Raw genomic sequence first — 13663 nt, forward strand, 5'->3', positions numbered from 1 at the left:
AATCCAAACACTGAACATATTTTTAAGCTCTAAATTCAGCTCTAAATAAAAGTATTTTAGATCATATTGCTTTTCTCTTGACTTTATTTACATAAGTGACCTTGAAGTAATCCAAAAGTAATCAGATTACATTACATTCATATTGTAATACTTGGATTATGTTACTGATTACATTTTTTATGAAGTTCTTTGTAACTGTAATGGAATACATTTTAGGACTAACCCTCCCAACCATGTGCTTACAGTATAACTGACCAGCTTCATGTCATTGCCTTCCATTATGTCTCTTCAGGAAAGAGCTCGGGCCACTGGGACGTGTCTAGAAAGATAGAACAGCAGCCACTGTAGTACCACAGCCTGGGAAGGAAACACTCCACCCTCCAGGAATTGGATCCTCGGTTGTACACCTCCACTTCCACACTATAATCTCCCTCCATTCCTTTCCAGTGGCCCCCAGTCACATAGAGTTGCTCACCCAGAACCACCAAGCCTCCGTTCTCATGGAGTTTGTGCAGGAACTGAACCTGAGGAAGACCAAGACATTACACTGAGATTTAAGATAAGGATTCTCAGCTGTTCAGCAAATAATTTGTGACAAGCTGGGGAAGAAACATGTTTTTGAATGTTCTGAATAATACTGAACAGAAGAAGTTTTGGATAAATTAATTAAATTATGTGACAGATGTTTTCATCAAAAGTGCCATCCAGTGGGGTAGAAAACAGTCTGCAGTATACAATTTAGCAGTTGACAATTATGGTTCTTTCTCAGACCAACAGTTGTTATGTGGAACACAGAGACAAGGGGACCCAAATGCAGAACACAGACAGAAGGTGAATAGGATTTATTGGAGGGTAGTGGAAGCTGGGGTGTGTGGGAAAGGAGTGTGGTAATGAGTAGTCAGGGTCGGGATTCAAACTCAGATCCACAGCGTGAGGGTCGGATGCTCAGTCGATGCGGGGAAGGCTGAACACCATGCACCATTATCTGGGGAGTTTGAGTCTGACCACAGAGGGATTCATGATGTTTTCAATGGTAAATGGGCCTAGATAACGAGGGGTGAGTTTCTTGGAACTGTTCTTGAGGGGAATGGCTTTCGATCAGAGCCAAGACATTTTGGCCTGGCTGGTAGTTGGGTGTAGGAGTACGATCAGCAAGGTGCCAGTTGTGGTCAGCAGAGAGGAGCAGGGCAGAATGGGCTTCCTTCCATATCTTGTGGCAGCATGTGGATCTGGACCTGTACTGACAGCATGACAATATCGCCCTCCTGGGTGGGGAAGAAAGGAGGCTCTTAACCCAGGGAACACATAAAGGGGGACATACTGGTGGCTATACTGGACAGAGAGTTGTGTGCATACTCAATCCAGAAAAGCTGAGAGCTCCAGGTGGAGGGATTGTTGGTGGTGACACATCGCAGCGCTGCTTCCAACTCCTGATTAGCCCACTCTGCTTGGTCATTAGACTGGGGATGAAAACCCAAAGAGAGACTCACAGTAGCCCCTAGAGCATTACAGAAAGCTTTCCATACCTGGGAAACAAACTGGGGTCCGGTTAGTCCTGAACACGTGGTTAGTCACAAGGTCTGCAGTCTCAGGGGCTGTAGGCAGCTTGGGGAGAGGAACAAAGTGTACTGCCTTAGAAAAACGATCAGGATGGTGGTTTTACCTTGCAAGGGAGGCAGCCCGACGACAAAGGCAATTTGGGACCAGGGGTGGCTGGGAACAGGCAAAAGTCACAGCAGTAGGTGATGGTAAAACTGAATTGACCAAAGAACAAGGCCCAGAATGCCTGATGGGAGTTTAGATGCTTGGTGGACTTGATGTAGGCCAGGTTCTTGTGGTCGAGCCAAACAATGAATGGGTGTTCGGCCCCCTCAAGCCAATGCCTCCATTCATCAAACGCTAACTTAACAGCTAGTAGCTCACGATTCCCCACATCATATTTACGTTCAGCTGAGGTGGTGTGAGAAGAAGGCACATGGATGGAGCTTCTGGATGGATCGTTGGGAGAGCACAGCACCCACAATTGAGTCAGAGGCATCCACATCTATGATGAACTGCAGTGAGGGGTCAGGCTGAATCAACACAGGGGCAGAGGTAAACAGCTCCTTCAGTTTGGAGAAAGCTGACTCAGCCTCAGGGGTCCATACAAAGGGCATAGAGGTGGAGGTGAGTCTAATGAGGGGTGCTACAACCTAGCTGTAGTTTTTAATGAAGCAGTGATAAAAATTGGCAAACCCCAGAAACTGTTGGGGCTGCTTGAGGTTAGTGGGTCTGGACCACATGACTACACCTCGGATCTTCTCAGGGTCAGCCTTAACTCGCCTTCTCTTGATGATGTACCCTAGGAATGTGACCATGGGAACATGAAACACATTTTTCAGCTTTGACAAACAAGCACTTCTCCAGAAGCCACTGCAGTACTTGATGGACATGGAGAGTGTGTGGGAGAATATCATGATGTTCTCAAAATAAACAAACATGAAGTGATTCAGGAAGTCGGAGTATGTCGCAGAGAAAGCACAAGGAACATTGGAGCAGTGCGATGGGTGATTTGGGCCAGGAATTTCCCATCCAGGGCATTGACAATAATAGGAGTATCCAGGGACTCAATGGGTAGGCTGAACTGTGACCCTGTCTTTATTCAGGAAGCTATCTTTGGCACCTGAGTCGATAAGTGCTGAAAGGGGAACGGAGAGCTGGTTGTAGCAAAGGGTGGCCGAAATCTAAAAGCAGGATAGGGGGTCAGGAGGGGAAGATGTATGGTTCACCAGTAGCCCCCATTCTACTGGTGAACCCCTTTTAAACACAAGGAGCAGTTAGCCAGGGCATGGCCTGGTTGGCCACAGTAGAAGCATGCATCTGTCTGGAATCTTCTCTCCTGCTCAGCAGGAGTAAGTCAGGTCCGACCCAGCTGCAGGGGTTCTTCCCTTGGTTACATGGAATGACGCGACAGAATTCTGGTACATGGCTGAGGTTCGGGGACAGAATTGGCAGAGGAACAAAGAAAAGAACTGGAGGCAAAAGGTTCCTGGGGTTGGCTGGCTCTGTCTTTGCACCTGGATTGGTTGGTTGAAAACCCTCCGAAGTTCAGTGGTGAAGGAGATGAAGGAGGACCACAGTGCTGGCTGCCTGTCCCAGATGGCAGTGGCCCAGGCTAGGGCATCTCCCCTCAATAGCCCCATGATGTAGGCCACCTTAGCCTCATCGATGGCACAGGTTAAGGGACGTTGGGCAAATATGAGAGACCACTGGAGGAGGAAGGACTTTCCTAAGTCATCCGTGTTAGGTTCAGGGTCTGGGACATGTGCTTCATGCTGTGGACTGGGAGAGGCGGCAGACTGGACCACCAGGACTGCTGACTGGGCTAGGGGACAGGGGGTGTCTGGGCCAGTTGGTGGAGGATGCTGGTGGCTCCTAGTGAGTGCGCAGAGCTGTAATTCATATTGATTCAGGAGGGTTTCTTGACAAGACAGGGCTGACTGCAGGTGAGCTGGCTCTGCTGGGTACATGTTGGCCAGATCGTTCTGTTATGTGGAACACAGAGATGAGGGGACCCAAATGCAGAACAGACAGAAGGACTGAAGGACTGCAGCATGAGAGCCGAGTGCAGAGTTAGCGAACTAAAAGGAAGGCAAGGTGGGGTTGGGCGGAGCAGGAATTGAGCCGAGAGTGAGCAGACAGGCAGCGTGAGCAATGAATCTGGAACATGAGGAGAAACAGACAGGATAAGCACAGGAAAACTTGACAAAGAAAACACTGGACATAACATGAACGCAAATGCGAGGAAGGCCGGAAGTGTACTGCACTGAAGCTGGAACGATCTGGCGATGAGTACCTAAAGAACCGGGGTTTATATACGCTGTAGATTGATGAGCTGATGAGGAGCAGGTGAGTCCAATGATTTAATCAGAAAGCGCAAGAAGTGGAGAGCCACACCCAGGGACACACACACACATACAAACAGAAACAAGAGGGAGAGAATACACTGGAATACAGGAAAGTAGGTGGAATCTTGCCGGGCTATGACAACAGTGACTTTTTGAAGTCCTGAGATTAGAACTCACATCCTTTCAATCAGTTGTACAGAATCTTAAAGGCTCCATACTATCATACGCCAATGTCCATTAGTAGTGACATTGTCATTAAAAATAAAATTTTCTATTGCAAATTGCCAATGTTTTAGAAACAGTTAAAATATAAACACTCACCTTCTGCCACATGTTAGCATCTGGGTCATACAGATACACCTTTTTGGTGTTGTCTGCTATTAGATAGATGACCCCATCCATAGAAATGGAACAAGGAGAGGATAGGTACTTTGGGATAAATGGAGAGCAGATCATACTCCAACTATCTGAAAAAAATCAAATACCAAAATAAAATCAAACTATTAATGCCAATTTTAGACTGTGTGATTACAGATTTTTTTTAAAAAATGATTGGTATCACATTGTTAGAAATGATGATTGTCTGTACATTAGCATGTTTTATTTATGTTTCACCATTGTCATTATCGTATTGGTAGCCGTCCCATGAGTTTCTCATAATCCTATGCTGTCTTCCTGTTGATGGCTTTTAGTCAAGTGTTTTACCAGCAGTAATACTCTAATAGTACCAGATATTATTACAACTTTGTTGTTACATGATTTTGATTGCAATATAACTAAATCAGCCACCAGTGAGCATGTCACATTACATATCCTAAGACTGCTAATCGCAACTCACGATTAAAGAATTATTTTACAATATGCAATTTCATTTGCAAACAACCCATCATAACTGAGTCATAGTTGTGTATACATGTTGGTTGTAAGGAAATCTGGGTGATGAGGTGCAAGAGATAAGAACATGCTGATGCTTACAAAGGGCAGCAAAGGGCTATATAGGATTTTTAATAGGAACATACCGGTACTGATATCAGTATCGGGCCAATACTCACCTGAAACTCTAGATTGGTCTTGAATGAGTTGACGATTTTACATATTTTGACATGATTTGACAATTTATATATTCTCTGAATTGATTTAGTGATGTATTTTATGCCATTAACACATACACGTTGACTTACATAACACAGATCATATGGTACTGAACCAGTATTGGTATCAGCCAATACTCTGATATTGGTATGGAATCAAAAATTTAAAGAATGGGATTATTAGATCTCTATTTATTGTATTGTCTATGACATGTTGACTTTTGTCCTGGTGTTCTTCTCTGGTTGATCAAACTATAAACAGTTTATGGTCCTTGGTGACTCTTACCTATGACAGGGTTGAAGCACTGCAAAGTCAGGGCATTATATTTGACAGCACAGGAGCCAATGACATACAGCTTCCCCAGGCATGCAGTGGCCGTGAAGTTGGTCACATATTTCACTGCAGGGGCTGTCAGAGCCCAGCTGTCACTGTATGGGTCGTAGTGTTCTACTTCTACAATATCCATAATAGTGCCTGTAAATAAAACAAAACACTTTCAAACACTCTAGGATCGTGAAATAGATACGAGTCATTGCTCTGTGCTATCAGTAAGTCAGTTATAGAAAACAATATTATTTCTTTGTGCCTAAGGGAGAACATACAGTAGGGTGCAGATTTTCAACAAAAGTTAGCTTTCCCATGCTGTCTGCAACTGATACTCCTTATTTCCATTATTTTCTTACCTCCTATGGCATAAATCTCTCCATTTAGTGCTGCAGAGGAGTGGTTAGTCCTGGGCTTCAACATTGGCGCTACTGTAACCCACCTCCCTTCACGTGTGATATACTTCCAGGTCTCTGTGTTCGACCAGGTATTGGACTGGGAACCTCTCGAACCTCCTGGGAAAGAGAAAACCTATAAGTCATAAAGAGACTATTTTTTTTTCTCCAAGTGTACTGGATATTTCTTGGGAAATAATGCTGGCTTTGTATTAGCTGCTTATTAAAATTCCAAAGAGCTAAAACAAAGACTTCTATATATATATATATATATATAAAAAGAGGAACATGAGTGGTATAGGCTATTTGCAGGTGGAATAGAGTTTAATATATCTTGCTAAGTCTTCGAAAAGCTAGGTGTTCCATTAGCAAGTGTGTTTAGTAACCCTCATAATTCTTAAGTTGTTCCAGTTCTTATGAGAGTCTCAGAGAGATTTTCTTTATAGTCACAGGATATTCTTCTTTATCCTCTCCAAATCCTTCATAGAGATGATGTTCCATTCATATAATGCAGCACTCAAATATGGGCAAGGAAACTATACATTTGCTTGATCTGTTTTCCAAAAGGTTCAGTTTCTATGAAAATCCTCAAAAGCCCTCTTGATGCTATTCTTTCCCTCTTTCTTTCACAATACATCAGAAAAGACATTCTAATTTTATTGTTAATTTCTATTTACCTGTAACATACACATCATTGTTTAAAGAGACAATGGAATAACCCCACTTATTGTAGTTGGGAAAATCAGGTAGCTGATGCCATTGCCCTGTGAAAAGAACAGACAATAATATATATATATATATATATATATATATATATATATATATTAATTACAGATGAAATACAATAATTAGTAAAAATGTTTCTTGCCATCAATAAATCTAAGCAAGACAGCGGTAAGGCCGTTCTTACGAAGCTTTGTGTTGTAGAAAGCACAGTTCCTGGAATGAATCCTGATCTCTCTCTCACCATCTTCCTCCTCATCTTCTTCATCAGAGTCATCTAGTGTGAGGCCACCCATCACAAACAGCACTTCCTGCAGGTTGTGAGGGGTATTTTGGACAGGACTCTGCGCTGACTCACCTGGTTTTATATTATTTTTCTGAAACAAAGGACTCCACATATTTAGAATTAACAAGACACACAGAAATTGGCCATGCGATGTTCTGGACTATATGTGCTTGATATTTGTAACACAGAAAGAGATAACCAACCTCTCTGGAAACAACCTCAAGAAGTTCTTTGCATTCTGGGGAATCCTGAACTAGAGCGTCTTTCAACAGGATTTCCATAAGGTAAGACTCAGGCAGAAGAGATAGTCTGGCCAGTCTCAATAGTTCTGGCAGGTGGCAGATGCGACTGTCTCTGCAATGCCTGACCCATGCAAGTGCTGCCTCAGCTCGAGCACAGTCATTCCGCACCTGCAGACCTTCATCCTTCAGACAAGCAAATAGCTTATCCTTTTCCAGCAGAAGAAACTCCTCATGCTGCTGCACTGCCTCAAAGTTCTCCAAAAGATATGCTTTGGCTTTGGCCACCACCTCAGGACAACCGTGGATCTCGCCAAACTCTTGTATGCCGAGGCAGTTACTAGCATCTATCTGGTTCTGCAGGTATCGGCTGCAGACGGCCCGCACAGTCTGGAACTGAAGCTGACTTGAGGTGCATATCAGGCCCTCCACATTTCCCTGATTAATGGTCAGTTTTCCAGTGTAAGCAAAGTCCAATAGGGCAGCAAGCACATCAGGATCCACGTCATGAAGCTCTATCCGTGTAGCTATGCTCTCCACAAAGTCACTTGAGAACATGGAGTGGAAATAGAGGCTACAGACAGCCAAGATGCCCCGGTGGCAGGGGAAGTCCCGCCCACCGGCACTTAAGGTCACATCCACAAGATTGGGGTGGGAACAGAGAGAACGCAGGCCCTCCAATATGCTCTGTGAGTGAGAGGACAGGCAAAAGTCCAGGTCATCCACATTACGCACCATGATGACACTTTTTGATCCAGTGACCAATGATCCAATGGTCTTAATGGGTTGCAACCCAACCAACTCTTCTGCAAAATATTTATCTGCATAGGAAGAGATGAGACTTGTCTTAGTCTTAACCACTTACATCCATAATGATCCACCATTCAAGCAGTGTGGTAATATTAACTTCTAAAAGGTGTTATGACCAGTGGAAATGGTATCCTGCTGTGATCCAGTAAAGATAACCAAATAAAGGAATGAAGTCATGACGATGGTTAAAGACTATGGTCACATAATTAACAATTCATAATCATATACTTATTATCTGTGGGGTCCAAGCAGTCTTTGCAAACATAGTCCCCAGTGGCCAGTTCTTGCAAAGTTAGAGAGAGCAATAAAAAGACTACAGATGAACATTCTTATCAAGTTTTGTGACAATAGTAATCATGTGAAATGCCTGAGGAAAACTGATTGGTAACCATGTTTTTTTGAAGGATCCCAGTCATAATTAAATAAATCTACTTACAGATTAGCAGACCAATGCAGCCCACAAAATGTCTTTAGGTTCCAGAGAAACAGCTATTTGAACGTACCATCCACTGTTAGTGATCATGCACCTCCTCAGAACCTTGTTGCAGACCTCCTCAGAACCCTGTACTGAAAAGTCCTTTCAAGTGTTGTACAAATCTATACAACCAGTCTTGAGTTACTGGATTTGAGTAACTATTTGAGTAAACCAAGCTCTGCCCCATTTGGAGTATTGGCTATATTGTTTAGACTCTACTATGTAATTTGACACCAATTTTGTGAAGATAAAATCCTAGGACTAGTTCACAAAAATAGGTTTTGCAAAGTATACACATTAGCAAAAAATCTAAGTGGTGGGGCATAATGGTCCAAATTGGAAAGCAATCAGAGGAAATAATAATTGTCTCTAAGCTTTTTAGTTCTCGAAATATGTGCTAAAACAGTTAACAACACTTTATGCTTGGATCCCTAATCACAATCTTAGCCATAAGATCAACAATTTCATTATGATAAATTTCATTGACTCATTATTTCTAACCTGAATTAGTATTTTGTCTGATGCTGTTGGTTAATAATCATTTTAATATAATAAAATAATAATGAACAGTTGGTGAACTATGGAGAACTACCAACAGTACTCAAATGGACATTTATTTTGAAGCCTTTATTTTGAAGATATGTTACAAAAACCAAGACAAATATGTACCAGAATTTTGAGAAGCAAACAATCTGTTTATGTTCTAAACATTTTTGTGCACCTATAAAGCATTGTTTGTAATGAACATATGAGTTCTGATTATGATGACTTATGATGACTTCCTAATGAGTCGTCATTTACATGTTTTCATAATCCAAACCAATTTGCTTCCTTATAAACTGTACTCTACATGGCTTCATAGTTATAACCTGCATGGTAAACTGTCAAATGGACATTTAGCAGGTGTATGTTGATTGTTTACTCAGTAGCAGCTAACAGCTAGCATGACATTCAGAAACTGCCGCTAACTAACTCTATGTTAACATCTTCTGTAATACTTACTAGTTACAAATGTTATAAGAAATCCTAAGTTAATAATGTGAAAAGTGTCACCTTACCTCCTGACTGGATGGAAAAAGAAATCCCACATTGCTTAAAAGAACAGTCTAAAAGATTCAAGATGCTTGTTGAACTCAGGGCCGCAGAACACTTCTATCAGCTCATAGCATGCTCGCCTTCCACTGTACTATTTTTAGTTCTGTGGTAAGGTTCTAAATTCAGATACCAAACTGGGGTGAAGTCTCACCTGTTCTTAAAGAGCAACAAACAAACAAACACACACACACACACACACACACACACACACACACACACACACACACACACGCGGCTGTTAATTCAATCATTATTTCTTCACCAACTACCCTGCACAGTTTTCCATCCTCCCAACACTCTTGATGCAGTAGAAGAAAATCAGAGGACAAAAAACAATTTACATTCATCATAGGAGTAAATGATTTAGCCCTATGGCTTATTTATTCAAGTAAGAGCCTGTAAGTGAGTATTTATTCAGGTGATAGCCTGGACACCCTCCCCTCAACTCATCCCTTCACCCCCTACCCCAAAAATAGGATTAATAAGCCTTTGATGAAAAAGTGTATATTATATTTATATTTTATATAGTTATTCTGAGAATGTGAGCTCTGCTTTAGATGACTGTCAAACAAACACCATGGTCCAGGACTGGCCAGATAATGGTTCTAATCAGGCCCACAAAATAAATTATATGAATAAATAATAATAATAATAATAATAATAATAATAATAATATGATAGTAGTAGTAGTAGTAGAAGAAGAAATTAACTAATCTTATAGACTGAACTATATATAACTGAAAGATTTGAAAAAAGAGCTAGTCTCTGTTATTCCACTAGGGGGCAAACTAGAGCAATAAACATGATATATACAGTAATAATAATAATAATAATAATAATAATAATAATAATAATAAAGATATATAATTCTTCATTAGCATGTTAAAAATGTAATGCTGTAAACATGTCAGGGTTAGATTTACGGAGGTGCCAGGCAGGTTTGGCTACATGACCCAAATTTTCCGACGCCCCTCAAAATGCTCAAAATGCAAAATGCTCAAAATGGCATTTTGAGGGCACCTCAAAATGCCCTCAAAATGCCCTCAAAGTGTGAATGTAAGTCACACTCACATGTGTACAGGAATTACTTTTTTGTTTTGTGATCATTTATAAGGCACTGTCAAACAATGCCATATTGCCATATCCCAATTACCATATTTGGTAATTTATACTTTATATTAATAAAGTTGCCATAAAATATTTTTAAGACAGTTCCACTGAAAATGATTAAAATAGTATGTTAAAATAGGGGGAGAAAATGACACCTTACATACCGAAGTAAAACTCCAGCAAGCTCCTACACTAGCTCTCACCTTGATATCTGTAAGTTTATACTGAAGTGTAGCTATCTGGCTGGTAGCGATTAAATAGAAATGGGAAAATGCATGATCACAATTGGTTAATCCTGTTTCTCACCATAGCAGCTGGTAGGCAGTAAAATGTGATTACACAAAGGAACACATTCATTAAAAAAAAAAAAAAAAAAAACACAAATAAAAACAAACCTTAAATCAGTATTATAACTGTTATCACCAAATTGTGCATACACTTAATTAAATAGTTTCTCTGAGCTCTTCTTTGTCCTAGAAACTTTCTATTTTAATTTCTGAGTCTAGTTTATTGGTGATAATCAATAGAATATGTTAAATAAGTTTAAAAATAAATAGCAGGGCCCTTGTTGGGGTCTCACGAAAATGGTGATCTGGCCTGGGAAAAATTCGAGTTTGACACCCCTGCCTTAGCTGTATATGGCCTACAAAATTCTATTTCATTGGCAAGCATGACCGTAAGAGATGTGAATAAATATGCAAACCGGGGGGGGGGAGGGAGGGAGGGGGGGTTAGCCTGCTCATCTGTTTTGCAGGTGATATACTGTATTATGAATCCATTTATGCATTCCGAGTGTACCTTTTAGATAAATACAAATAAATATGCATTTAAGAGAAGTTGTTGAGGTGTTATTGGTCTAGTAAACAGATTTCATCGTCTAGCCCACTTGTAATTGGACTAAGTGTAATGTGGCTTGTTAACTAAAATGAGTTTGACCAGGGTTTAGATAATCTGCTTATTTCTGTATTCTCAAAGTAACACAATAAGTAAACAACTACGCAGAATTTGCTTACTATGTGTACAACACAATACAACGACACCTTTAAAATGGCTCTAAGAAAAGAACAAGGCAAATTCAAAGACTTCATAGAAAAGTCTATATGAATTATCAAATTGTTTATTACAATTCTGCACCTTCTTCCACTGTGAAATCTGTCAGCACAAAACATGCTCTTTACAAAGTTATTTGGAAGTTGTTCACATGTCCACAGCAAACCTGAAGAAGGATTCAAACTAATATTGATTTTTATGATGAATTCCACACCATTGTTTTAAAAAAAAAAAAAGCACTTTATTCAAATAACAAAATTTCAACAAGGCGTTTCAGATGTTCACAGGAAAAAACCTTTACTGGCTAGTAAATACAACGGACATACTGTATATATCAAAAAGAAATGTGTGGTGAGCTGACAAGTTGAGTAACTATCTAACGTTATTGAGAAAATGAGTTCAAATCCCTATGATTCAAAACCATCCATGAATGAGAGGTCTACAGAGCATAGCTGGCCCGGCTCTTGGGCTTAAACGGATGACCTTCATCACTCCCCTGTTGATCACAAAACTGCTAGCCGATTGTGTGTATCTGGTCATTCATACATATATATAGAATAGTACAGCCAGGCAAGTAGCTATCACGAGATTTAGCTAAATGGGTGGGAAATGGCTACAGCTAAAATTGGTTTCAAAAAATGCGTAAAACATCCTGTCTGTATTACTCAAAGTCAAAAATCTCAGCCTCTTTTTCTTTCCAAAAGGCAAAACTCCTGTCAACGTACTTGCAGATTTCATCATTGGTCAAGCTGGTAAAGTCTGTACTTCTCATCAAGGTATCATTCTCATCAGGGGTTGGAGTCTGGATAATCACTTTGGGCACTGGCCTTATCTCGGCTTGTGGGCTCTTCTCCAGGTTTTTCACCTGTGGAGGCACCTCACTAAAGAACTTAATCTTGATATCCTCAAACCCATCGTTCCATTCCCTATTTCCAGCCTCAATGTCTTGGATGACAGCTTTGTGGAAATCTCGCACTGTCTCCCAGCTAAAATGACCCAAATGGTCAAACACCTCAAAGCACAGCAGGTGCCTCATCTTCCTCTCATCAGCTGAAAGGTCCTGCTCAAGGATGTGGAAGTAACCTAGCATGAAAAGATCAAGTGTCAGAGAGTCATATTCAAAAGGTGCTCCATTCATGCGGGGCAGGAACTGCTCGGGTGAGTAAAGGGCCTGCTGACGATTAAGCCTCCGGATTTGCCGGGATGGAACAATTGAGATCATGCTTCTCCAGTTGCCAATCATTTTGTTGATGGTGCTTCTCTGCTTGAAGAATTGTCCCAAAGAACCATGCTCTATCATCTTTTTTGGAGAGATATCCAAACTGGCCTTGCGGTGAACCTGGCTCCTATCTGGCATATCAACACTGTCCAGGCTGAGCTTCCTCTGGGCATTTTTGACAGTTACAGTATAAGCAGACTTCTTCCAGTGACCCAGGAAAAGGACCACAATACGCTCCTTGCGTAGGCTAGTGCTCTCCATAACATTGTTGAATTCATCACAGTCAATGCTTGAATCATTTTGCTCCCCCTCTGCTGGCTCATCATCCTCTGAGGGCATTACTAAGACACTCTCAGGTATTTCTTCCTCTTGCACACACAGCTCTGTACTATCTGAATCCTCAGAAACTGGAGGTTTATTTTCAAAGTTGGACTTCAGACTGCTCACAGATACTCCAAATTCATGAATCTCATTCTCAATTTCTGCCCTCCGTCCTCTGGCTGAATTTTGCCTCTGGAGATTTTGAGAGAAGACAGTCACAAGATCAGAGTTAGGCATTTTGGTAGTAGACTCATCAGTCAAGTTAGTCATAAGAAGGGACATGCTCATGACTATGCCGGATATCCGATTACACCACATGGGCAGTTTAACCTGTGTGTTAGGGTTTCTGTACCGAGTATTTACTGTAATGTTGACAATAGGTGCTGGAAGAATGTTCCGGAGTTCCTCTACCAGGCGAGCCAACTCCATCTCATAGCCCTTGCAGTTTTTTTGCATTGAGACACTTTGGATTTGCTTCTCCAGGTAGATGAGATCATCTTCAGTTAGCATCTCTCCAAATGGACCCAGTATGGCATTGTGTGCTTGAGAGTACCTCCAGCTGTCCATCTTTGCATATCTGTTCCCATTCTCCTGTTAAGCACATACAGTACAACATGGGTATTCTCAATCCAAAAGT

General features: G+C 41.1%; 2 protein-coding genes across 3 annotated transcripts in view; both read right to left on the reverse strand.

The window, feature by feature from the left end:
- klhl30 (kelch-like family member 30) lies at positions 1-9776 on the reverse strand. Of its 2 annotated transcripts, none has more exons than XM_053637008.1 (8): positions 9290-9776; positions 6911-7767; positions 6609-6798; positions 6376-6462; positions 5663-5818; positions 5265-5453; positions 4209-4354; positions 1-524 (listed from the first exon to the last, which is right to left on the reverse strand). In XM_053637008.1, exons 2-8 carry the CDS (start codon positions 7682-7684, stop codon positions 279-281), a joined length of 1788 nt encoding a protein of 595 aa, XP_053492983.1. In that variant the 5' UTR covers positions 7685-7767; positions 9290-9776; the 3' UTR covers positions 1-278. The 2 variants fall into 2 exon arrangements, with proteins under 2 accessions (XP_053492983.1, XP_053492984.1); XM_053637009.1 differs by lacking the exon at positions 9290-9776 and adding an exon at positions 8193-8203.
- Positions 9777-11173: 1397 nt separating this feature from the next.
- LOC128614566 (espin-like protein) overlaps positions 11174-13663 on the reverse strand; it is a 30905-nt gene continuing 28415 nt past the window's right edge. Inside the window, exon 11 of the mRNA XM_053635970.1 lies at positions 11174-13617. Coding sequence (XP_053491945.1) covers positions 12148-13617 — 1470 coding nt within the window. The 3' untranslated portion in view covers positions 11174-12147. The remainder of the gene's footprint in view (positions 13618-13663) is intronic.

The sequence above is a fragment of the Ictalurus furcatus genome, chromosome 11, assembly GCF_023375685.1.
Source record: "Ictalurus furcatus strain D&B chromosome 11, Billie_1.0, whole genome shotgun sequence".
NCBI classification, from domain to species: domain Eukaryota; kingdom Metazoa; phylum Chordata; class Actinopteri; order Siluriformes; family Ictaluridae; genus Ictalurus; species Ictalurus furcatus.

Excerpts from the sequence above, each read along its gene's own strand:
- klhl30 (XM_053637008.1), bottom strand. The coding sequence starts at position 7,684 with ATGGTGCGTAATGTGGATGACCTGGACTTTTGCCTGTCCTCTCACTCA. Across the intron at positions 6,799-6,910 it reads TTGAGGTTGTTTCCAGAGAG|AAAAATAATATAAAACCAGG; the intron begins GTTGGTTATCTC and ends CCTTTGTTTCAG. Across the intron at positions 5,454-5,662 it reads AGAGATTTATGCCATAGGAG|GCACTATTATGGATATTGTA; the intron begins GTAAGAAAATAA and ends TTTTATTTACAG.